We start from the raw sequence: 25,468 nt of genomic DNA, 5'->3' as shown, positions 1-25,468 counted from the left end.
CCCGAGCCTGGATTTGAACCCAGGACTGCAGGAACTTCGTATTGTGAGGCAGACGCACTAACCCCTCTGCCACCGTGAAGCCCTAAGTCATACGTGATCATTTTGCGATATTGCCTTATTTTTCGTGGATGACAAAAGTGAGATTGAAGGACTAGAAAAAAAGAAAAAACACAGGGCAGTGTGAGCGATTCAGATGTTATTAGACACATTTACTAGGATAATTCTGGAGAAATCCCTTATCTGCTTATTGCGTTACTAGTGTTTCAGTGAGATTATATAGTCGTACCTGAAAGTCGGAGGGGTGTGGCCACGGGTGAGGGAAGCCACGTTTCTCGACGAGGCAAAGCGAAGGCAGCCGGTTGGGTTGGGCTGAGTTTTTTTTTCCTCCTCCTCCACAGTGGAAGCATCCCACGTTCGAGGCGGCCGGTCAGAGGAGGCAAGAAATTCCGCAGCTGCCTCTTTGACAGGTGCACCAGGAACGACGCAAGCTCCGCTCATGTCTACGGTAAGAGCCGACTTATTACCACAATTTTCATCACCAAAACCTGCCGGTTGACATGTGGTAGAGAACCATGTTCGCTTGACCGCTCTGTTCCATAGTAAAGCTTCACCTTCGGGAATTGTAAACAAGGAAACATCGGCTGTGTTTGTGTTGCTAAAGGCAGCCGCTATGCACTGTTTCCCACCTACATCTTTCTTCTTTGACGTCTCCATTATTAATTGAACAAATTGCAAAAGATTCAGCAACCTAGATGTCCAGAATACTGTGTAATTATGCGGTTAAAGCAGACAACTTATAGCAGGGATCGGGCTGGAACAAAATGTCCACTACAATCCATGACGTCACGCGCCGCGATGTTTTCAACGGGATACTTCGCAGGAAATTTAAAATTGCAATTTAGTATAATAAACCGGCCGTATTGGCACGTGTTGCAATATTAATATTTCATCATTGATATATAAACTATCAGACTGCGTGGTCGGTAGTAGTGGGTTTCAGTAGGCCTTTAAAAATTGAAACAATTTAAAAGATTCATCATATTTTTTTCACATTATCACCACACTTTTATTGGTATTAAAAATATTAAATTGACTTATTTTGTCAAAAATATTCGTTTGAAAAAAAAAAGTTTTATGGTTAATAGTTTGTACATGGTGTTCTCGCGAATCACGGAAGTGCAACGGGCCAATCGGGAGACGGTATGTTGAGTCACGTGATTTTAAAATTGGAACAATTTAAAACGATTCATCAAAATATTTTTTTTTCACATCATCACCACACTTTTATTGGTATTAAAAATGATTAAATTGACTTATTTAGTCAAAAATATTCGTTTACAAAAAAAATGTTTTATGGTTAATAGTTTGTACATGACGTTCTCGCGAATCACGGAAATGCAACGGGCCAATGGGGAGAGGGTATGTAGAGTCACATGTTTTATCCACCAATGGCAGTCGTCGTTACTGATCCTCTTCGGTATGCAGATAATTTTGTCTCATAATGTTGACAATTTTATTTCATAATTTCTCTCTCATCTGTGAATTACATTTTTTTCAATATCCTAATTATAATTTGCAATGTTTTTTTGGGTGTTTTTTTTCATTGGCAGAAGCAAGGGTCCACAAGAAACCCAAAATAGCAGCTAAAAAATATATTTGTTTACATTGTTTTAAGTGTGGGTTGATTTTCAAATTGGAACAATTTATAACGATTCATCTTAATATTTTTTTCACATCATCACAACTCTTTTATTTGTATTACAAATGATTAAATTGACTTATTTAATCAAAAAAATTCGTTTACAAAAAAAAAGTTTGAAGTTCGTACATGATGTTCTCGCGAATCACGGAAGGGCAACGGGCCAATCGGGAGAGGGTATGTTGAGTCACATGTTTTATCCACCAATGGCAGTCCTCGTTACTGATCCTCTTCGGTATGCGCTGCTGTTTGGATTAAAAAAGGGTTGCTGGTAGTCTTGGAAAGCACAACGTGGATTAAAAACACGCGTGGAAGGGAAAGTGTGCGGTGGGTTTTTTCATGGGAGGAAACAGCCCGAGTCATCTCCACCATGGAGAGGGTGGAGGCGTCACGTTGGTGGAGGGCATTCGGGTGAGTGCTTTTAATTTGCGAGTGAGAAACTCATCTTTTAAATCAACACTGTGCGTGTCACAATTAAATGACTCCCCCTAATCAATAAATCCATTTAAATGATCACTAAATATACTTTATTTTATTATTTTTTTTAGAATAACCTACAGGCCTACGGAGGTTAGGGTTCAAGCTAATTATAGAGCAAGTTTGTCACACAAGTGTGGACATTCTCAAGAAATGCAACACATTTTTGGTGTTTTAATTGTAAAGAACATAATCCATGCATGTACTAACTTGTATATTTTACAGGAATATTTTACTGTTGTTCTAGTGGAATTTATCCATTAAAAAAAATGCAATTATATCTTGACTGTATAAGTGTTTACTACCAGCACATTTTCACTGTTGACTTCATATGTATTGTTTTAACAAAAACAACTTAAACACCATTTTAATTATTTACACCATGGGTGTCCAAAGTGCGGCCCGCAGCTCAAGTTCAGTTGGCAAATAAAAGCAAACTATGAAAATGTAGGGGGGGGAAAAAGCAAAAGTATCTTATTTTCCGGACCATAAAGCGGATCGGATTATAAGGCGCACTGGCGACGAGAGGTCTATTTTTTTTAAAATCTTTTTTTCATATATAAGGCGCACCGGATTATAGGGCGCACTGCCTAAGATGTCAGGTTTTCCCCTGACAGTTTGTCCATGTTTTAGTTTTTTCCTCTGCATTTGTCTGTTTCCTCTGTTTTTAGTATCTCCTGTCTTTAGTTCCTGTCTAGTGCTCTTATTTTGTCAGCTTCCTGTCTTGTTCCCTGAGTGCTGTGTTTCTCCTCAGCTGGGGCTGATTGGCACCTGGCCACACCTGTTGCCAATCAGCCTGCTCCTATTTGTACCTGCTTTGTCTTGTGTCAGTTGTTGGATCATTGTATTGTCGTTCGGACTTGTCCTTGCCATATGTTGCCCTTGTCGTGTCTGTGATTCTTTTCAGCTATTACCTGTCGTGCTACATTTTGTCCTGGTCGTCGTAGCGGTAAGCTGTTCTTGTTAGCCATTAGTTATTTCCAGTTTTTCTGTTTGCTATCCTCTAGCTTCCATGCTAAAGTTCCTTTTTGTTTTCTAGCTTCCAGTGCTAGCTCCCTTAGTTTGTTATTCCCCCCACATGCGTGCTTTTTGTTTGTTCTTGTTCTATTATTTACATTAAATAATGTCTTCATATCCAATGCCTGCCTCCATCTCTGCATCTTGGGGTTCGAAACCAAATAAATCTGAGAGAAAAATGGTCTATTTTTGATCTTCTTTCATATAAATAAATGATAAATGGGTTGTACTTGTATAGCGCGTTTCTCCACCTTCAAGGTACTCAAAGCGCTTTGACACTACTTCCACATTCACCCATTCACACACACATTCACACACTGATGGAAGGAGCTGCCATGAAAGGCGCTAACCAGCACCCATCAGGAGCAAGGGTGAAGTGTCTTGCTCAGGACACAACGGATGTGACGAGGTTGGTACTAGGTGGGGATTGATCAAGGGACCCTCGGGTTGCGCACGGCCACTCTCCCACTGCCCCACGCCGTCCCCATATACAAGGCGCACCGGAATATAAGGTGCACTGCCGATCAAAGATCTATGTTTGATAAGGTAAAATATTATCTGGCGTTTTGTTTCGCAATATTATGCAAAAGCAACTTTTCTTACCTTCTGGCACCTGCTGATCCGTATTTGGGATCTGCACAAGTCCTGAAAAATTGTAGTCCATCGTAGTCGATAAGCTTCTTATTTTTCTCTATCTTCTTTTTATGGGACACTTATCCTACGCTGTTGCCATTTCTAATATAAAGTAGTGTAAAGTTCTTACTTATATCTGTCAGTAAACTCACAATGAAAGCCCTAAAACATACCGGTCTAGTGAGTTTACATTATTCACCTAAGGAACTTTAGCTGTTAGAGAGTTCCGGTCGGACACATTTTGGGTGTTGTTGTTTCCGGATGAGGAGGAGATGCTCCGTTATTGATTGAAGTAAAGTCTGAATGTCATTAAAACAGCGCCATCCTTTGAAGCTTCTTCCACTCCCGTCCTTGCACGCTACACCGCTACAATAAAGATGACGGGGAGAAGACGCTGCCGAAGGTGAGCCACATAAATAAGACCGCCCACAAAACGGCGCATCCGGAAGCGACTGTCAGAAAGCGGCTTGAAGATAATTATGTAAAACATAATCTATGCAACATTTTGACCGAAGAACCACCATTACATGTTATGTTGACCACAATGAAGTATTTTACATTTAGAAAAAAATTACAAAAATATGACTCCTTTAATGCGCCTTATAATCCAATGCGAGATTTATATATGAAAAAAGATCAAAAATATACCATTCATCGGCAGTGCGCCTTATAATCCAGTGCGCCCTATGGTTCGGAAAATGTGGTATAATTATTACTAATTATATATTACAGTAATATATAAATCAATAATTATATGATAATTTAATTGTTAGGCTTGTCTGTGACAGTGTGGCCATGATTTAGTTTTTCCTGTCTGTTTCCTGTTTTTTTCCCTGAGCTCTGGCACCTGGCCATACCTGGTGTCAATCAGCCCGATCGTATTTGAGCCTGTTTTGTCCTCCAGCCGAGTGTTGGATTATTGCATTGTATTTTCGCTCCTGTCGTGTCATTGCAGCATAGCGGTAAGCTATATTTCGGTAGCAGTTTGTAACTTAGTGTCTTTTGTTCCCTGCTTTCAGTTTGTCTTTATACAACACGTAACAACTTCTGTTTTCCTGCTCACTACCCGTTAGCTTCCATGCTAGGCCCTTTTTTTTTTGCTAGCTCTCATGCTATATAGCTCTTTTAGTTTCTTATCCGCCTTCTGCGCACTTTTTGTTAGTACCCTTTTGTTTGTTTGTGTTCTAGTATTTTAATTAAATCATGTTTTCTCATTCAATGCCTGCCTCCTTCTCTGAATCTTGGGGTTCGTCACAAATTAAGTCTGACAATAATAATGTAATAACAATAAACAATTAAATAATTCAGTAATACATATACAAAATAATAATTCAAGACGTATAAGAATGGAGTCATAGCCTCACCAAAATGAATGGCGAGGTGCCCAAAGATGACCACCTCTAATTCTACCTTTTTAAAAATGGTATTTTTAAGTATTTCGATCAAATGGCGTTTTCTGAGACAACTTTTTTTTATTTATTATTTGTTATCAGAAAACTGCATCATCACCAGTGTGAAGTTGTAAGATCCATTTTCGACACCCATCAAAAATGCCAATACTGCAATGAGTCAATAGATCAGGGGTCGGGAACCTTTTTGGCTGAGAGAGCCAAGAATCTGAATATTTTAAAATGTATTTCCGTAATCAATCAATCAATCAATGTTTACTTACATAGCCCTGAATCACTAGTGTCTCAAAGGGCTGCACAAACCACTACGACATCCTCGGTAGGCCCACATAAGGGCAAGGAAAACTCACACCCAGTGGGACGTCGGTGACAATAATGACCATGAGAACCTTGGAGAGGAGGAAAGCAATGGATGTCGAGCGGGTCTAACATGATACTGTGAAAGTTCAATCCACAATGGATCCAACACAGTCGTGAGAGTCCAGTCCAAAGCGGATCCAACACAGCAGCGAGAGTCTCGTTCACAGCGGAGCCAGCAGGAAACCATCCCAAGCGGAGGCGGATCAGCAGCGCAGAGATGTCCCCAGCCGATACACAGGCAAGCAGTACATGGCCACCGGATCGGACCGGACCCCCTCCACAAGGGAGAGTGGGACATAGGAGAAAAAGAAAAGAAACGGCAGATCAACTGCTCTAAAAAGGGAGTCTATTTAAAGGCTAGAGTATACAAATGAGTTTTAAGGTGAGACTTAAATGCTTCTACTGAGGTGGCATCTCGAACTGTTACCAGGAGGGCATTCCAGAGTACTGGAGCCCGAAATGAAAACGCTCTATAGCCCGCAGACTTTTTTTGGGCTTTGGGAATCACTAAAAAGCCGGAGTCTTTTGAACGCAGATTTCTTGCCGGGACATATGGTACAATACAATCGGCAAGATAGGATGGAGTTAGACCGTGTAGTATTTTATACGTAAGTAGTAAAACCTTAAAGTCACATCTTAAGTGCACAGGAAGCCAGTGCAGGTGAGCCAGTACAGGCGTAATGTGATCAAACTTTCTTGTTCTTGTGAAAAGTCTAGCAGCCGCATTTTGTACCAACTGTAGTCTTTTAATGCTAGACATGGGGAGACCCGAAAATAATACGTTACAGTAGTCGAGGCGTACAGAGTAAGAGCCATATTATTTTTTTTTTCAACACTGAACACACCCAAACGTGTGCATTTTTAAGTAAGACCAACATTACTAGAGTATAGTAGGTCTCTTATTCTTTGTAATAACATTGATATTCTGAAGCTTAACTGTGGAGGAGCGTGGCCTGCGGGCCTGCAGCGAAGCGGAGTGTGCCAGGACCGGCCTCGAAATCAGCGACATGTGCGTAGACAACCCACCTGGGCATTGTTATCTAATCACCTGTCGCTCTGTTATAAGCAGGAGACAGGGTTGGAGCTGGAGCCAGAGTGCGAGTGAGAACGAAAGAGAAAAAGACAATTGCTGGAAAGCAACTGGGAGACTTATTGAAAAATAAAAAAATACTCTAACCCTGAAACAGGCTTTCATGTCGGTGCTTGGTGGTCTGAAGAACCCCCAGGTGGGAAAGCCCTAAAAAAAATAACAATAAAGGGGGGATGGACAAACGGATGGATGGATTCAAATGCATGAGCATGTTTAATATTTTGAAGGTTATTTTTAACACTTTGATTACAAGTGGAATTAGTCATTATTTATCGTGTTAAGCAGTGATAGCTCAGATTTATCCGAGAGCCAGATGCAGTCATCAAAAGAGCCACATCTGGATCTAGAGCCATAGGTTCCCTACCCCTGCAATAGATAGATAAATAGTACTTTATTGGTTCCTTCAGGAGAGTTCCCTCAGGAAATTTAACCTGAGGGAACTTACTGTTTTTGTGTTGTTGACTTCGCTTGATGATGATGATGATGATGATGATGGTGGACACATGTCTGTCTTGTGTCGTCAGCTGTCAGCCAGAGTCATCAAACGGATGAGACAAAACATCGCCAGCCCCCCGCCACCAAGTGCGCTATCTTCTGGCCCACCTCGCGGAGACGCCGTCGCTCCTGTGCCCGCCCCCTCGACGGAGCACCTGCTCCCGCTTCCGACCCGTCCTGAACCGATCCCCGCCACGCCTCCTCAGGAACCATCACCTTCTTCGCCGCCGTCGGTCGTCACCTTTCACGCTCCGCCCCTTGCAGAGTCTTTAGCTCCACCCCCTGCAGAGCCTGGAGCGCCACCTTCAGATCCACCACCTCCCATAGAGCTGGAGACCTTGACAACGCCATCAGACGCTCACAATCAGAGAGCTGCTGCGGCAACGCCGATTCCTGCACAGGTGACTCCTCCTCCTCCTCCTCCAGATGTTCACCCACCGCCGCCACCTGCTGCCCCCGCCACGGAGCTAGCTGTGGTACCCACCGACGGACCTCCTCAAGGCTTGGCCTCAGCGCCTGCGGAGGAACCCGCCGCCGCCCTTCTTCTTCCCCCTGATGTGGAGGAGGAAGTAGCCGCTTTTGTCTCCACAGCGCCACCTGCTGCAGGTTAGCCTCCCCTTCCCGTTGATAATAAATGGGTTGTACTTGTATAGCGCTTTTCTACCTTTAAGGTACTCAAAGCGCTTTGTCACTACTTCCACATTTCCACCCATAATAATAGAAAGAGTAAACAAAATCAAATTTTTTGGGTGTGATCTTGGACCACAGGATCTGCCGGAAGTCACACATCACATACATCAAAGGGAAGTTGGCCAGAAGTATTGCTGTCCTGGGTAAAACAAGGCACATTCTTAATCCAAAAACATTACACACTCTTTATTGTACACTTGTTTTACCATATTTGAGTTACTGTCTAGAAGTTTGGGGAAATACATACAGGACGAACATCCAACCACTATTCATAATGCAAAAAAGGGCCATCAGACTGATACATAACACAGGACCCCGAGAACACTAGGGGAGGGGGGGGGGTCCTCTCCAAGGTTTCTCATAGTCAGCATTGTCACTGGCGTCCCACTGGATGTGAATTCTCCCTGCCCACTGGGTGTGAGTTTTCCTTGCCCTTTTGTGGGTTCTTCCGAGGATGTTGTAGTCGTAATGATTTGTGCAGTCCTTTGAGACATTTGTGATTTGGGGCTATATAAATAAACATTGATTGATTTGATTGATTGATTGAACACACTAATGGATTATTTATAAAAAAATTTGATTTAAAACTAACAGATCTCATCCAACTCAAGACTGCCCAAATGATTTATAAAGCAAGTAAAGATTTACTTCCAACAGGGTTACAGAGAAGATTGTTTACAAAGAGAAGGGAATTATAATTTAAGAGGAGAACTACTTTTTAAGATCCAATATTGTAGAACAACGCAGAAACGAATGAGTATAACAATAGCAGGGGTTAAAATATGGAACTGTTTAAAGGATGAAATAAAACACAGCAGGGCTTCACGGTGGAAGAGGGGTTAGTGCGTCTGCCTCACAATACGAAGTTCCTGCAGTCCTGGGTTCAAATCCAGGCTCGGGATCTTTCTGTGTGGAGTTTGCATGTTCCCCCCGTGAATGCGTGGGTTCCCTCCGGGTACTCCGGCTTCCTCCCACTTCCAAAGACATGCACCTGGGGATAGGTTGATTGGCAACACTAAATTGGCCCTAGTGTGTGAATGTGAGTGTGAATGTTGTTTGTCTATCTTTGTTGGCCCTGCGATGAGGTGGCGACTTGTCCAGGGTGTACCCTGCCTTCCGCCCAATTGTAGCTGAGATAGGCTCCAGCGCCCCCCCCCGTAGCCCCGACGGAAATAAGCGGTAGAAAATGGATGGGTGGATGGGTGGATGGATGGATGAGGAGAGCGCTGAGTGTGAATGTTGTCTGTCTATCTGTGTTGGCCCTGCGATGAGGTGGCGACTTGTCCTGGGTGTACCCTGCCTTCCGCCCAATTGTAGCTGAGATAGGCGCCAGCGCCCCCCGCGACCCCGAAAGGGAATAAGCGGTAGAAAATGGATGGATGGATAAAACACAGCACCAACATAAACCAGTTTAAAAAGCTTTTTAAATCATTTATCATTAGTAAATATAAGAAAGAAGAGCAAACATTGTTTTAGAAAGACAATAATATATAATATGTATATAAATACAATTTATGATTTCATAATTATACATATAGGTTATATTAAAATGTATATATTACCACTTTAAATGGAATTTAAATTGTGTACATATAATATATATATATATATATATATATATATATGTGTGTGTATATATATATATATGTGTATATATATATATATATATATATATATATATATATATATGTATATGTATATGTATATGTATGTATATATATATGTATGTAGGTGTGGGAAAAATCACAAGACTACTTCATCGCTACAGAACTGTTTCATGAGGGGTTCCCTCAATCATCAGGAGATTTTAATGGAAGCATTCACATACATTAATAAAAGGCTATCAATGCTGTCATCTAGCAAAGCTGAATTCGACCAAGCAACCCCCCCGTACCAGAAAGCACTTGATGAAAGCGGATACAACTTCACCCTCACCTATGAACCCACTCCAGGAAACCAACCAAAAAAGAGCAGAAAACGAAACAACATCATCTGGTACAATCCGCTATTCAGCCAAAACGTCTCAACCAACATCGGCCGCAAGTTCCTCACTCTGATCGACAAACACTTCCCCAAAGGCAACACCCTAAGAAAAATATTCAACAAGAACAACATTAAATTGAGCTACAGCTGTATGAATAACATACAACAAATCATTTCAAACCACAACAAAGCAATTGCAAAAGGACTCCCTACCCCCAGACTAAACGACTCTGAAACCAATAAGAAATGTAACTGTCGCAAGAAACCTGATTGCCCTCTCAACGGAGGGTGCTTACAGACATCAGTCGTTTACCAAGCAAAGGTAATACGCAAGGACATTAACACATCCGACACGTACGTAGGATTAACCGAAGGAGCGTTCAAAACAAGATGGAATAATCACAACACCTCCTTTAGAAACCAGACTTTGCGGAATTCTACAGAACTCAGCAAACACATTTGGAACCTCAAAGACAATAATGTTGAATATTCAATAACATGGCAAATTCTTGCATCCAGCACACCTTACAACAGTGGTAATAAAAGATGCAACCTATGCTTGAAAGAGAAACTGTTTATTATATATCATCCAGATCTATCATCCCTCAACAAGCGCAGTGAAATCATTTCAACATGCCGCCACAGACGGAAACACCTCCTAGGTAACACATGAGCCAATCACCACACCCTACGTCTGCCTGTACCCACCCACTCTGTGCCCTATATAAACCATTGTATGTGAATGCTTCCATTAAAATCTCCTGATGATTGAGGGAACCCCTCATGAAACAGTTCTGTAGAGATGAAGTAGTCTTGTGATTTTTCCCACACCTACATATTGCGCTCTACCACGGTATCGAGCACTATTCTCTGGATAATCCAATCAAGACATATATATATGTATGTATATATATGTGTACAAATGTATATGTTTGATATAAATGTTAAACTGTATATGAGATGTGTGCTACATATATGTTGCTTATATATTGTTTAAAAATAAAAGTAATATAATTGAAGCATGTTTTAGATTTTATATATTTTGAACCTTGTTCTTGTTGTGATGGGGTAGGTTTATATAAGCGTTGCTTCAACCTACACCCTTTCGGCTCAATCCTTGCTCAAATGAGTGTTTTTTTTTTCTTTTCTTGTTGTTGTTCTTTGTTTTATGTGAAGATTGCCGAAAAAAAAAAAAAAATCCACCTTCTGTTATTGGTTTCCTGTTTGCGTGTGTTTCCCAAACAGTCTCTCAGGTTGGTGCTGAGGAGTTTGAGGCGGAGTTGAGGCAGAAAATCAAAGAGGAGATGCAAAGGAGTCTTCAGGAAGAGATGGAAGGGAGGAGGAAGGAGCTGCAGCTACAGTAAAAACACAGCATCATCTTCAACAAACTATTATGTGCTTAAATCTTCTCACAGGACAGGGGTCGGCAACCCAAAATGTTGAAAGAGCCATATCGGAGCAAAAATACAAAAACGAATCCGTCTAGAGCCGCAAAAAATTAAAAGCCATATTACATACAGATAGTGTTTCATGAAATATAAATTGAATTATGAGGACTTAAGGGAAACTAAATGAGCTCAAATATAGCTACAAATCATGCAGTGTTTCCCACAGGTCAGGCATCCATTTGTGGTGGTGGCAGCGGCGGGGGCGATGACCAAGAAGAACGCGGAGTTGGAATATAATTACAACACTTTATGTACATATTTACATACATATTTATATAATATTTACATATTTATATATATGTAACTACAAGCTCCATTCACAGACAGAGTCCCATTGCTTTTATGAGCGGGCAAGCGAGTCAAAAGCCGAAAAGAGAAAAAAAATAAAAATAAAAATCTATTTGTGGCGGCCGTAATTCTTTCGTGGCTGGCCACCACAAATAAATGAATGTGTGGGAAACCCTGAAATGAGGCATAATGATGCAATATGTACATACTGCTAGGGATGTCCCGATCCAGGTTTTTGCACTTCCGATCCGATACCGATATTGTTTTTGCACTTCCGATCCGATACCGATACCGGCCGATACTGGCCTATCCGAGCATGTATTAAAGTTTAAAGTTATTTAGCCTACTTAGTTGTCAGATTCATGCTGAAAAGGATTTTAGTACTCTTGATAACAACTAGCCAGCTGAATTAGGTGAGTTTGAATAATACACAATAGTTGGAAAAAAAACAAGTTAGCTTTTACGCAAACCATAAACTCTAAAAGGTGTGGGCTGCACCTGTTTGTATGCATGTGTGTGTGTGTGTGTGTGTGTGTTTGTGTGTGTGTCTCTGTCTGTCTATGAGGCTGCAGTGCGTTAAATGCATGAAAGTTTAAAAGTAGCATATATTAATGCAGTATGAACAAGAATGTTGCTGTGATTATATGTATCAAGTGTTAATTCAAGGCTAAGGCAAAATATCGAGATATATATTGTGTATCGCGATATGGCCTTAAAATATTGAGATATTAAAAAAAGGCCATATCGCCCAGCCCTAACCCACACTACGTACATTTGATTCATAGCATTTGTGATTCATAGCAGGGAAGCTAACATTAAAGGGGAACATTATCACAATTTCAAAAGGGTTAAAAACAATAAAAATCAGTTCCCAGTGGCTTGTTGTATTTTTTTTTTTTTTTTTCAAAATTTTACCGGTCTCGGAATATCCCTAAAAAAGCTTTACAGTGCTTGATTCTCGCTATTTGCGATGCGACTATCCATTTCCCTGTGACGTCACACAGTGCTTCCAATGTAAACAAACAACGGCGAATACCACAGCAAGATATAGCGACATTAGCTCGGATTTAGACTCGGATTTCAGCGGCTTAAGCGATTCAGCAGATTACGCATGTATTGAAACGGATGGTTGGGGTATGAAAGTATTGAAGAAGAAACTGAAGCTATTGAGCGAATAGCTATTGACGCTATTCATAGCCATAGCATGGCCGAATAGCTGCGTTAGCATCGCCGGTAAAATGTGCGGACCAAACGATCAGGAGTTTCGCATCTCGTGACACTGGAGCAACTTAAATCCTTCGATTGGTAAGTGTTTTTTTCGCATTAAATGTGGATGGAAGGAAACGTAATATAGTTGCAAATGCATCTGCAGGTTATCCATACATCTCTGTGCCATGTCTGCATTAGCACCGCCGGTAAATAGCATGTTAGCATCGATTAGCATAGCATGTTAGCATCGATTAGCTGGCAGTCAACATCAACAAAACTCACCTTTGTGATTTTGTTGATTTTATCGTTGCAAATGCATCTGCAGGTTATCCATACATCTCTGTGCCATGTCTGCTTTAGCACCGCCGATAAAAAGCATGTTAGCGTCGATTAGCATAGCATGTTAGGATCGATTAGCTGGCAGTCACGCCGTGACCAAATATGTCTGATTAGCACATAAGTCAACATCAACAAAACTCACCTTTGTGATTTCATTGACTTTATCGTTGCAAATGCATCTGCAGGTTATCCATACATCTCTGTGCAATGTCTGTCATCGCTGGTAAAATGTGCAGACACTCCGGTACATTCAATGGGGGTCTGGCGGCAGACACTTTCGCATCTTCGGGCCAGTGGTGCAACTTGAATCCCTCCCTGTTAGTGTTGTTACACCCTCCGACAACACACCGACGAGGCATGATGTCTCCAAGGTTCCAAAAAATAGTCGAAAAAACGGAAAATAACAGAGCTGAGACCCAGAAAGGCGTTTAATTCGCCAGAATTCACCCATTTAGAGTTCGGAAATCGGTTAAAAAAAAATACATGGTCTTTTTTCTGCACCATCAAGGTATATATTGACGCTTACAAGTATGAGTATTAGCGGTGAATGCGGTGTTACCGGGCCAGAGTTTGACACCCATGAATTAAGTGTTTTTTTTTCATCATTTATTCTCTACAAAAACTTTCCGTAAAAGGAAAAAAAATGTATGACGGAATGACAGACAGAAATACCCTTTTTTTTTTTTTTTAGATATTTATCTGTTTCTTTATATATTTATTGTGAGAAATCATTAAGATGATCAGTGTTTTCACAAAGATAAATATCATTTATTATTAATAATCACATAGAGTTAAAGGTAAATTGAGCAAATTGGCTATTTCTGCCAATTTATTTAAGTGTGTATCAAACTGGTAGCCCTTCGCATTAATCAGTACCCAAGAAGTAGCTCTTGGTTTCAAAAAGGTTGGTGACCCCTGGACTAGAGTTTCACAGATTAACCACTGCGCTGTATGAAATATAAAATTAGGGCTGTCGTCCTTATGTATTTACTACATAATTCTTCTTTGTCAAGGCTGGAGGCGATGACGGCGGAGGTCTACGCTGCGGCCAGAGCGCAGGCCGAGGTTCAAGTGCAGGAGCGGGTGAGGGAGGCGGACAAGGCGGCGTACGAGGCGAGTCTGAGCGACGCCATCGCCAAGGAGCGCTTGAGGACGGAGGACGAGAGACGGGTGATGCAACTCTATGTGAGAAAACTAGCAAACCTTTCGAATTTTTGTCCTCTTTCTTGCCCTTTTTTTCCCCTTTTCTCGCCCTGCTCTCTTGTCTCAGTGAGTGGACATAGATAGATAGATAGATAGATAGATAGATAGTACTTTATTGATTCCTTCAGGAGAGTTCCTTTAGGAAAATTAAAATTCCAGCAGCAGTGTACAGAGTTGAGATCAATTTAAATAAAAGTAAAAAGTAAATACATGAAGGTAGGATGGAAAGTACAGTAAACGCCCCCAGCCCCTTTTCTCAGATTTGATTTGAAAATAAGTACTTTTTGAAAGCTTCTGTAGGGGGAAACTTGCTGCAGCTATCGATCAATCCAGTCAACATTTTTCTCCTGGAAGATGCTTTGACAAGACGTGATGTTGTGTAGCTGCAACTTTACGACCATATTTTCCGGACTATAAGACGCTCTTAAAATCCTCTTTTTTTTCCTCAAAACTCGACAGTGTGCCTTATACCCCGGTGCGCTTATATAAGGAATACGTTGGGTTTTGCTTACCGACTTCAAAGCAATTGTATTTGGTACATGGTGTAATGATAAGTGTGACCAGTAGATGTCAGTCCAACATAAGAGATAAGTGTAGGCTGCACCGTTTGATGTCCCTCAACTTGGGAGTATTATTATGATGTGTGTTGTTGCGTTTGGACCAGATGTTCCTCCAAGGGAAGTCAAGTTAGTGGTCAATCCCATGTTCTTTTGATGACACATAAACTAAGTTTAAATGATCACCCAGAAACAGAAAAGGTATTTTGCAAATTATTCCAAAGCTTTGGAGAGACCAACCTAAAAACACCACATTCAAATCGTGTCGCCAAGTTGATCTGAAAACATTACGGAAGCGTTGTATTCTTCAATATGTCCCTCGCCCCCATCCTCCAGATCGAATACACATGTCTATTGTTCTCCTTAGCTGGAGACAGGATGAGATAGGAAAAAGGAGTATTGCTACTCCCTGCATTCCAAGCTCAAGGTAGTCCACAGTGTACCATCGGTCATGAGATGGAGAAAAGATAGAAAGAGTACAAGGTGGAACACTAGCTATTTAAAATATGACGATAGAAAAGAAATAAGTCTTAAATATAGATATATGTAGATATCTATCTCCGTCAGTGTATAAGGTAAGACATAATATTTGACGTTTTGTTTTGCAATATTATCCAAAAGCAACTTTTATTACCTTCTGGTACCTGCTAATCTGTATTTCGGACCTGCATAAATCCTGAAAAATTGCACCTTTGTAGTCTGTGCCGACCCGTAGTCGATAAACTCTTTATGTGGCATTCATCCTACACTCTTGCCAATTCTAATATAAAGTAGTGTGAAATTCTCACTAATATCTTGTCAGTAAACTCGCCATGAAAGCGCTAAAACATACCGGTGTGGTGAGTATACATTATGCGCCCAAGGAACTTTAGGTATTAGAGTTCCGGTCGGACAGTTTTTCACGGGACAAATTTCCAGTGTTGTTCTTTTTCCGGATGAGGAGATGCTTCTCCGTTATTGATTGAAGTAAAGTCTGAATGTCATTCAAAACAGTGAGCTCCATCAGAAAGCGGCTTGAAGATGATCTGTAAAACATCATCTATGCAACAACCGTATTTTCTGGACTATAAGGCGCACTTAAAACCCTCTTTTTTTCCCTCAAAACTCGACAATGTGCCTTATACCCCGGTGCGCTTATATAAGGAATAAGTTGGGTTTTGCTTACCGACTTCAAAGGAATTTTATTTGGTACATGGTGTAATGATAAGTGTGAACAGTAGATGGCAGTCCAACATAAGAGATAAGTGTAGGCTGCACCGTTTGATGTCCTTCAACTTGGGAGTATTATTATGGTTAGAATTGTTGCGTTTGGACCAGATGTACCTCCAAGGGAAGTCAAGTTAGTGGTCAATCCCATGTTCTTTTGATGACACATAAACTAAGTTTAAATGATCACCCTGAAACAGAATAGGTATTTTGAAATGTATTCCAAAGCTTTGGAGAGACCAACCTAAAAACAACACATTCAAATCGCGTCGCCAAGTTGATCTGAAAACATTACAGAAGCGCTGTGTTCTTCAATATGTCTCTCGCCCCCACCCTCCAGATCGAATACACATGTCTTTTGTTCTCCTTAGCTGGAGACAGGATGAGATAGGAAAAAGGAGTATTGCTACTCCCTACATTCCAAGCTCAAGGTAGTCCACAGTGTACCATCGGTCATGAGATGGAGAAAAGATAGAAAGAGTACAAGGTGGAACACTGGCTATTTAAAATATGACGATAGAAAAGAAATAACTCTTAAATATAGATATATGTAGATATCTATCTCCGTCAGTGTATAAGGTAAGACATAATATTTGACGTTTTGTTTTGCAATATTATCCAAAAGCAACTTTTATTACCTTTTGGTACCCTTCTGATCTGTATTTCGGACCTGCATAAATCCTGAAAAATTGCACCTTTGTAGTCTGTGCCGACCCGTAGTCGATAAACTCCTTATGTGGCATTCGTCCTACACTCTTGCCAATTCTAATATAAAGTAGTGTGAAGTTCTCACTAATACCTTGTCGGTAAACTCGCCATGAAAGCGCTAAAACATACCGGTGTGGTGAGTATACATTATGCGCCCAAGGAACTTTAGGTATTAGAGTTCCGGTCGGACAGTTTTTCACGGGACAAATTTCCGGTGTTGTTGTTTTTCCGGATGAGGAGATGCTGCTCCGTTATTGATTGAAGTAAAGTCTGAATGTCATTCAAAACAGTGAGCTCCATCAGAAAGCGGTTTGAAGATGATCTGTAAAACATCATCTATGCAACAACCGTATTTTCCGGACTATAAGGCGCACTTAAAATCCTCTTTTTTTTTCCTCAAAACTCGACAGTGTGCCTTATACCCCGGTGCGCTTATATAAGGAATAAGTTGGGTTTTGCTTACCGACTTCAAAGCAATTTTATTTGGTACATGGTGTAATGATAAGTGTGACCAGTAGATGGCAGTCCAACATAAGAGATAAGTGTAGGCTGCACCGTTTGATGTCCTTCAACTTGGGAGTATTATTATGGTTAGTGTTGTTGCGTTTGGACCAGATGTTCCTCCAAGGGAAGTCAAGTTATTGGTCAATCCCAAGTTCTTTTGATGACACATAAACTAAGTTTAAATGATCACCCTGAAACAGAATAGGTATTTTGTAATTTATTCCAAAGCTTTGGAGAGACCAACCTAAAAACAACACATTCAAATCGCGTCGCCAAGTTGATCTGAAAACATTACGGAAGCGCTGTGTTCTTTAATATGTCCCTCGCTCCCACCCTCCAGATCGAATACACATTTCTGTTGTTCTCCTTAGCTGGAGACAGGATGAGATAGGAAAAAGGAGTATTGCTACTCCCTGCTTTCCAAGCTCAAGGTAGTCCACAGTGTACCATCGGTCATGAGATGGAGAAAAGATAGAAAGAGTACAAGGTGGAACACTAGCTATTTAAAATATGACTATAGAAAAGAAATAACTCTTAAATATAGATATATGTAGATATCTATCTCCGTCAGTGTATAAGGTAAGACATATTATTTGACGTTTTGTTTTGCAATATTATCTGAAAGCATCTTTTATTACCTTCTGGTACCTGCTGATCTGTATTTGGGATCTGCATAAATTCTGAAAAATTGCACCTTTGTAGTCTGTGCCGACCCTTTAGATTATTTTCTTATGTGGCATTCATCCTCCACTGTTGCCAAATTCTAATATAAAGTAGTGTGAAGTTCTTACTTATATCTTGTCGGTAAACTCGCCATGAAAGTATACATTATGCGCCCAAGGAACTTTAGGTATTAGAGTTCCGGTCGGACAGTTTTTCACGGGACAAATTTCCGGTGTTGTTGTTTTTCCGGATGAGATGTTCCTCTGTTATTGATTGAAGTAAAGTCTGAATGTCATTCAAAACAGTGAGCTCCATCAGAAAGCGGCTTGAAGATGATCTGTAAAACATCATCTATGCAACAACCGTATTTTACGGACTATAAGGCGCACTTAAAATCCTCTTTTTTTTTTTTTCATCAAAACTCGACAGTGCGCCTGATACCACGGTGCGCTTATGTAAGGAATAAGTTGGGTTTTGCTTACCGACTTCGAAGCAATTTTATTTGGTACATGGTGTAATGATAAGGGCTTCACGGTGGCAGAGGGGTTAGTGCGTCTGCCTCACAATACGAAGTTCCTGCAGTCCTGGGTTCAAATCCAGGCTCGGGATCTTTCTGTGTGGAGTTTGCATGTTCTCCCCGTGAATGCGTGGGTTCCCTCCGGGTACTCCGGCTTCCTCCCACTTCCAAAGACATGCACCTGGGGATAGGTTGATTGGCAACACTAAATTGGCCCTAGTGTGTGAATGTGAGTGTGAATGTTGTCTGTCTATCTGTGTTGGCCCTGCGATGAGGTGGCGACTTGTCCAGGGTGTACACCGCCTTCCGCCCGATTGTAGCTGAGATAGGCGCCAGCGCCCCCCCGTGACCCCAAAAGGGAATAAGCGGTAGAAAATGGATGGATGGATGGATGTACTGATAAGTGGGACCAGTAGATGGCAGTCCAACATAAGAGATAAGGCGACCTAATTGCGATGAGGTGGCGACTTGTCCAGGATGTATGCTGCCTTCCGCCCGAATGCAGCTGAGATAGTCTCCAGCACCCCCCGTGACCCCAAAAGGGACAAGCAGTAGAAAATGGATGGATGGATGGTCGAAAAAATATTTTTCGCAAATTATAATGTGCCGTTGTTGAGTGCCTGTGCTGTCTAGAGGTCAGCAGAGTAACCGTGTAATACTCTTCCATATCAGTAGGTGGCAGCAGGTAGCTAATTGCTTTGTAAGTCAACTTTGAGACAAGAGTATTAATGATGCAAGGATGGTTATGGTTGGAAGTCATATTAAAACAATTGCGTCAGGTACTTGACGAGAACTACTTTATATTGTCAATATAGGCTATTGAGTTTCGTTTTTGGACATTTTCTGCTGGTGGTGTGCCCTTGGATTTTTTTTTTTTTTAAAGGAAAGAAATGGGCCTTTGCTCAAAAAAGGTTGAAAAACACTGGTTGAGAGTATCTTAACCAGAAAACAATTGATGGGGTTTTTAATGGATTTATTATCTTTTTTCGCCAATTGCGGGTATTTACTGTCCATTGTAAACTTGACACCTTTCCACTGCGATGAGGTGGCGACTTGTCCAGGGTGTACCCCGCCTACCGCCCGAATGCAGCTGAGATAGGCTCCAGCGACCCCAAAAAGAAACAAGCGGCAGAAATTGGACGGACGGACGGATGGATGGATGGATGGATGGATGGATGGATGGACACCTTTCTAGCTAGAGTTGGAAGTCTGCTCATTTGTGTGCATTCAAAAAGCACACACTCCAAAACGGTGTTGTCAGCTATGATGTCATCGTAATCTTGCTAAACAATGATGTCATAGTCATTGTCAGTAAGATATGATATCACCGTAATCCCTACTAAACAACAATGTCATCGTCATTTTCAGTCAGCTATGATGTTACCGTAACCCTTACTGAACAATGATGTCATAGTAATTAACAGTCAGATATGATGTCATCGTAATCTTACTAAAAAGTTTTTCACGGGCAGGCTCATCAGCTGGAGGTGAAAGAGGAAGCCTTAAAGAGACGGAACGCTCTCCACAAAGAGCACGTTGTTCAACTTGAATCTAAGGTAAACACAACTGCGTTTGCCATACACCACACCGCACCATTTACCGTTGGCCACTGAGAGGCGCTGTAGTTCAGGAATGACAACCCCTTCAGTCTTTGTTGGGTCTTTGACATTGTCATAGGCCGATTGTCAGCAACCCACGGATCTTTAGCGCCGCCCTATTGGCTCCCTTGAGCATTGTTAAAAAAGGATCAAAAACGGAAAAAGGTGGTGTCAGGATTGTCCTTGACAGTTTGGCTATGTTTTAGTTTTTTTCCCCTCTTCATTTGTCTTTGTTTCCTCTGCATGTGTAGTATTTCCTGTCAGCGCTTTTATTTTGTCTGTTTCCTGTGTTTCTCCCTGGGCGCTGTTTCCCCTCAAATGAGGCTGATTGGCACCTGGCCACACCTGGTGTCAATCAGCCCACTCCTATTTTTACCTGCTTTGTCTTCTGGTCAGTGCTGGATTATTGTCGCTCCTGTCGTGTCGTGCCAATGTCATTTCTACTTGTCGTTCCTACTGGTCATGTCATTGCAGAGTAGCGGTAAGCTATATTCGGTAGCTTACTGTCTTTTGTTCCCTGCTTCCAGTTTGTTTTTTCATAACCAAGTTTGTTATCTGCCTCGTGCGCACCTTTTGTTGGTATCCTTTTGTTTGTTCTTGTTCTAGTGTTTTAATTGAATCATGTTTTACTATTCAATGCCTGCCTCCTTCTCTGCATCTTGGGGTTCTTCACCAACAAACCCTGACAGGTGGGCGGGAATTTTTGTTTTGTTTTAGTATGTTTTTTGTTTGAGGGCAAACATACACAAACCTTCACAATTGTTAGAAAGCCCACTGTTTGATATGTTTGTGTGTATTCTTCACTGATGAAACGAGTGAACATTGTTTTGTCCTACTAATTTCGGCGTGTTCTTGAACGCACCATACTGTTGACTGTGACGCAACAGTTGGTTTACATGTAATATCTTCCTCTCATTTTGTCCACCAAACATTTTATGCTGTGCGTGAAAGCACAAAGGTGAGCTATGTTGATGTTATTGACTTGTTGGAGTGCTAATCAGACATATTTGGTCAATGCTTGACTGCCATCTAATCAATGCTAACATGCTATTTAGGCTAGCTATATGTACATATTGCATCATTATGCCTCATTTGTAGGTCTATTTGAGCTCATTTAATATCCTTTACTTTTATCCTCTTTGTATATAATTTAGTTTTACATGTCTCATGACACATTATCTGTGTGTAATATTGGCTGCATTTCAGATAGTTGTTTGTGCGCCATGTTGTTCCAGACCACAGCAAACATTACCTAGCTTGCCAAAGATTGTAATACATCCATTAGAAGAAGACCGTCTGACATTTCCTTTAACTTGGACACACACATTTATACCTTTGGCCATTAAAAGCCAGTCATTTCCAGGAGTTATCTCACCTTCTGAGTAGCCTCTGATTTACTAATGGTTTCTAATGTTGTAAAAATGTGTAGAATATATATTAAATTTCAATATTTCTGTCAACGAAGATTTGCTTCAGCCTGCGACACAGTCATTTTGATAGTAGGCTAATATAGCTAATATAGACACTTACGTCATGTGTTGTCTTCATTATAACACTTATATAAGACTTATATATGACAAATTTATGGCATTTGTTATAAAATGATTAACGTTGGGCAGCTTTTTTTGCTGAAATGTGTTTTTTTAAAGGATGAACCTATGCAAAGCTGCTATTATCAAATTTTAACCGATCCTAATACAAAGTCAGTACTTTTAAAACGGTACCTATAAAATGCAATGCATGCACCTTTTTATTCTCATGGAATTTATTGACATTCAGTTCAAACAAACTACAAATGTAAATTCTTCAATTATGTAAATTGAATACCTAAGAAATATATTTAAAAAAGGGAATTTTCAACAAATGATTGCAGCAACAGAGAATAAAGTCTCACTTTTGTAATGTTGATTCTTATATTTCCGGGCGTTTTTCTGAATGCAACCTCGCTTGCTGCAACTGTCATGGGTGCATAATGAGGAAGTGCCGTGTTTTTGTCGAGGCTACTGACTTTTTAGCGCAGAGGTCAGCCACCCAAAACGTTGAAAGAGCCATATTTGGCCAAAAACACAAAACACAATTTTGTCTGGAGCAGCGAAAAATCAAGTCATATATAATACGTGTTATAATGAAGACAACACATGATTTAAGTCAATCAATCAATCAATGTTTATTTATATAGCCCCAAATCACAAATGTCTCAAAGGATTGCACAAATCATTACGACTACAACATCCTCGGAAGAACCCACAAGTGTCTATATTAACTACAATACGTAAGTGTCTATATTAGCTGTATTAGCCTACTATCAAAATGAATATGTGTTGCAGGCTGAACCAAATCTTCGTTGACAGAAATGTTGAAATTTAATATGTATTCTACACATACATTTTACATTAGAACTCCTGGAAATTTCTGGCTTTGTGTGTGTGTGTGTGTGTGTGTGTGTGTGTGTGTGTGTGTGTGTGTGTGTGTGTGTGTGTGTGTGCGTGTGTGCGTGCGTGCGTGCGTGCGTGCGTGCGTGCGTGCGTGCGTGCGTGCGTGCCTGCGTGCGTGCGTGCGTGCGTGCGTGCGTGCGTGCGTGCGTGCGTGCGTGCGTGCGTGCGTGCGTGCGTGCGTGCGTGCGTGCGTGCGTGCATATGTCCAAGTTAAAGGAAACTGCAGACTGTCTTCTTCTAATGGATTTATTGCAATCTTTGGCAAGCTAGGTAACGTTTGCTGTGGTCTGGAACAACATGGCACACACACAACTATCTGAAATGCAGCCAATATTACACACAGATAATGTGTCATGTGACATGCGAAACTAAATTATATTCAGAGGACAAAAGAGCTCAAATATACCTACAAATGAGGCATAATGATGCAATATGTACATATAGCTTGCCTAAATAGCATGTTAGCATTGATTAGCTTGCAGTCAAGCATTGACCAAATATGTCTGATTAGCACTCCAACAATTCAGTAACATCAACAAAGCTCACCTTTGTGCTTTCACGCACAGCATAAAATGTTTGGTGGGCATGTGTCATGAGACATCAATCAATCAATCAATCAATGTTTACTTATATAGCCCTAAATCACTAGTGTCTCAAAGGGCTGCACAAACCACTACGACATCCTCGGTAGGCCCACATAAGGGCAAGGAAAACTCACACCCAGTGGGACATCGGTGACAATGATGACCCAGTGGGACATCGGTGACAATGATGACTATGAGAACCTTGGAGAGGAGGAAAGCAATGGATGTCGAGCGGGTCTAACATGATACTGTGAAAGTTCAATCCACAATGGATCCAACACAGTCGCGAGAGTCCAGTCCAAAGCGGATCCAACACAGCAGCGAGAGTCCCGTTCACAGCGGAGCCAGCAGGAAACCATCCCAAGCGGAGGCGGATCAGCAGTGCAGAGATGTCCCCAGCCGATACACAGGCAAGCAGTACATGGCCACCGGATCGGACCGGACCCCCTCCACAAGGGAGAGTGGGACATAGAAGAAAAAGAAAATAAACGGCAGATCAACTGGTCTAAAAAGGGAGTCTATTTAAAGGCTAGAGTATACAAATGAGTTTTAAGGTGAGACTTAAATGCTTCTACTGAGGTGGCATCTCGAACTGTTACCGGGAGGGCATTCCAGAGTACTGGAGCCCGGACGGAAAACGCTCTATAGCCCGCAGACTTTTTTTGGGCTTTGGGAATCACTAATAAGCCGGAGTCTTTTGAACGCAGATTTCTTGCCGGGACATATGGTACAATACAATCGGCAAGATAGGATGGAGCTAGACCGTGTAGTATTTTATACGTAAGTAGTAAAACCTTAAAGTCACATCTTAAGTGCACAGGAAGCCAGTGCAGGTGAGCCAGTACAGGCGTAATGTGATCAAACTTTCTTGTTCTTGTCAAAAGTCTAGCAGCCGCATTTTGTACCAACTGTAATCTTTTAATGCTAGACATGGGGAGACCCGAAAATAATACGTTACAGTAATCGAGGCGAGACGTAACAAACGCGTGGATAATGATCTCGGCGTCTTTAGTGGACAGAATGGAGCGAATTTTAGCGATATTACGGAGATGAAAGAAGGCCGTTTTAGTAACGCTTTTAATGCAAATATAAATTAAATACACACAGGAAAAAAAGTATAAGAAATCAAATTAGCCCAAATATACCTACAAATGAGGCATAATTATGCAATATGTACATACTGCTAGCCTAAATAGCATATTAGCATTGATTAGCTTGCAGTCATGCACTGATCAAATATGCCCGGTTAGCACTCCAACAAGTCAATAACAGCACTTTTGTGCATTCACGCACAGCATAAAAGGTTTGGTGGACAAAATGAAACAAAGAAGGAAGGGAAGATTTTACATGTAAACAAACTGTTGCGTCACAGTCCACACCACAGTGAGTTTAAGAATCGCCGAAATAAGTAGGACAAAACGATGTTCACCAAATAGTGTCATCAGTGAAGCATTCCCACAAACATATTAAACAGTGTTTTTTCTAAAAAATTGTGAAGGTTCGTCCTCAAAAAAAACAAAAAACATTCTAAAACAAAAAAGTATTTCCCCCTTCCTGTCAGGCTTGCCCCATGACAGTTTGTCTATGTTTTAGTTTTTTCCTCTGCATTTGTCTTGTTTCCTGTGTTTAGTATTTAGTTCCTGTCAAGTGCTCTTAATTTGTCAGCTTCCTGTCTTGTTCCCTGAGTGCTGTGTTCCTCCTCAGTGTGTTTAGTATTTCCTGTCCTTAGTCCCTGTCTTGTTCCCCTTCAGCTGCGGCTGATTGGCATCTGGCCACACCTGCTGCCAATCAGCCGGCTCCTATTTGTACTTCCTTTGTCTTTTGTCAGTTAACTGGACCATTGTATTGTCGTTGCCTCATGTCGCTCCTGTCGTTGCTATCGTGTCGTTTTATTGCAGTTTGTAACTTACTGTCTTTTGTTCCCTGCTTCTGTTTGGTTTTCACTCTACAAGTAACGACTTCTGTTTTCCTGTTTGCAACCCGCTAGCTTCCACGCTAGGCCCTTTTTTTGTTTCTTGCTAGCTTTTATGCTAAAGACCCTTAGTTTGTTATCCGCCTCGTGCGCGCTTTGTGTTAGTACCCTTTTGTTTGATTTTGACTTAGTATCTTTATTAAATCATGTTTGCTCACTCGATGCCTGCCTCCATCTCTGCATCTTGGGTTTCAACAACAGATAATCCTGACACTTCCATCCTTTTTTAAAAATGAACCTACACACAGGTCCTACTTTTAACATTTTATAACTTTTTTAAATTGCATTTTCTTTGCAAAGTCTGGTGCTAAAAGCTGAACAAGTGAGTTTGTTCTGTACTTTGACACAAACTTCTTATTCTTTGCTTACTTTAGTTTGAACACT

At 41.1% G+C, this 25,468-nt stretch overlaps 1 protein-coding gene across 1 annotated transcript in view; it reads left to right on the top strand.

The window, feature by feature from the left end:
• Positions 1 to 1,906: 1,906 nt before the first annotated feature.
• Positions 1,907 to 25,468, top strand: part of LOC133549140 (MICOS complex subunit mic25-b-like) — a 24,269-nt gene continuing 707 nt past the window's right edge. Inside the window, exons 1-5 of the mRNA XM_061894292.1 lie at positions 1,907 to 2,110; positions 7,210 to 7,786; positions 11,099 to 11,213; positions 14,151 to 14,322; positions 19,968 to 20,051. Coding sequence (XP_061750276.1) covers positions 2,039 to 2,110; positions 7,210 to 7,786; positions 11,099 to 11,213; positions 14,151 to 14,322; positions 19,968 to 20,051 — 1,020 coding nt within the window. The 5' untranslated portion in view covers positions 1,907 to 2,038. The remainder of the gene's footprint in view (positions 2,111 to 7,209; positions 7,787 to 11,098; positions 11,214 to 14,150; positions 14,323 to 19,967; positions 20,052 to 25,468) is intronic.

Source organism: Nerophis ophidion, linkage group LG03 (genome assembly GCF_033978795.1).
Source record: "Nerophis ophidion isolate RoL-2023_Sa linkage group LG03, RoL_Noph_v1.0, whole genome shotgun sequence".
Classification (NCBI taxonomy): Eukaryota; Metazoa; Chordata; class Actinopteri; order Syngnathiformes; family Syngnathidae; genus Nerophis; species Nerophis ophidion.
The sequence above is the reverse complement of the archived record's forward strand: the minus strand, read 5'-3'. Positions and strand labels throughout refer to the sequence as shown.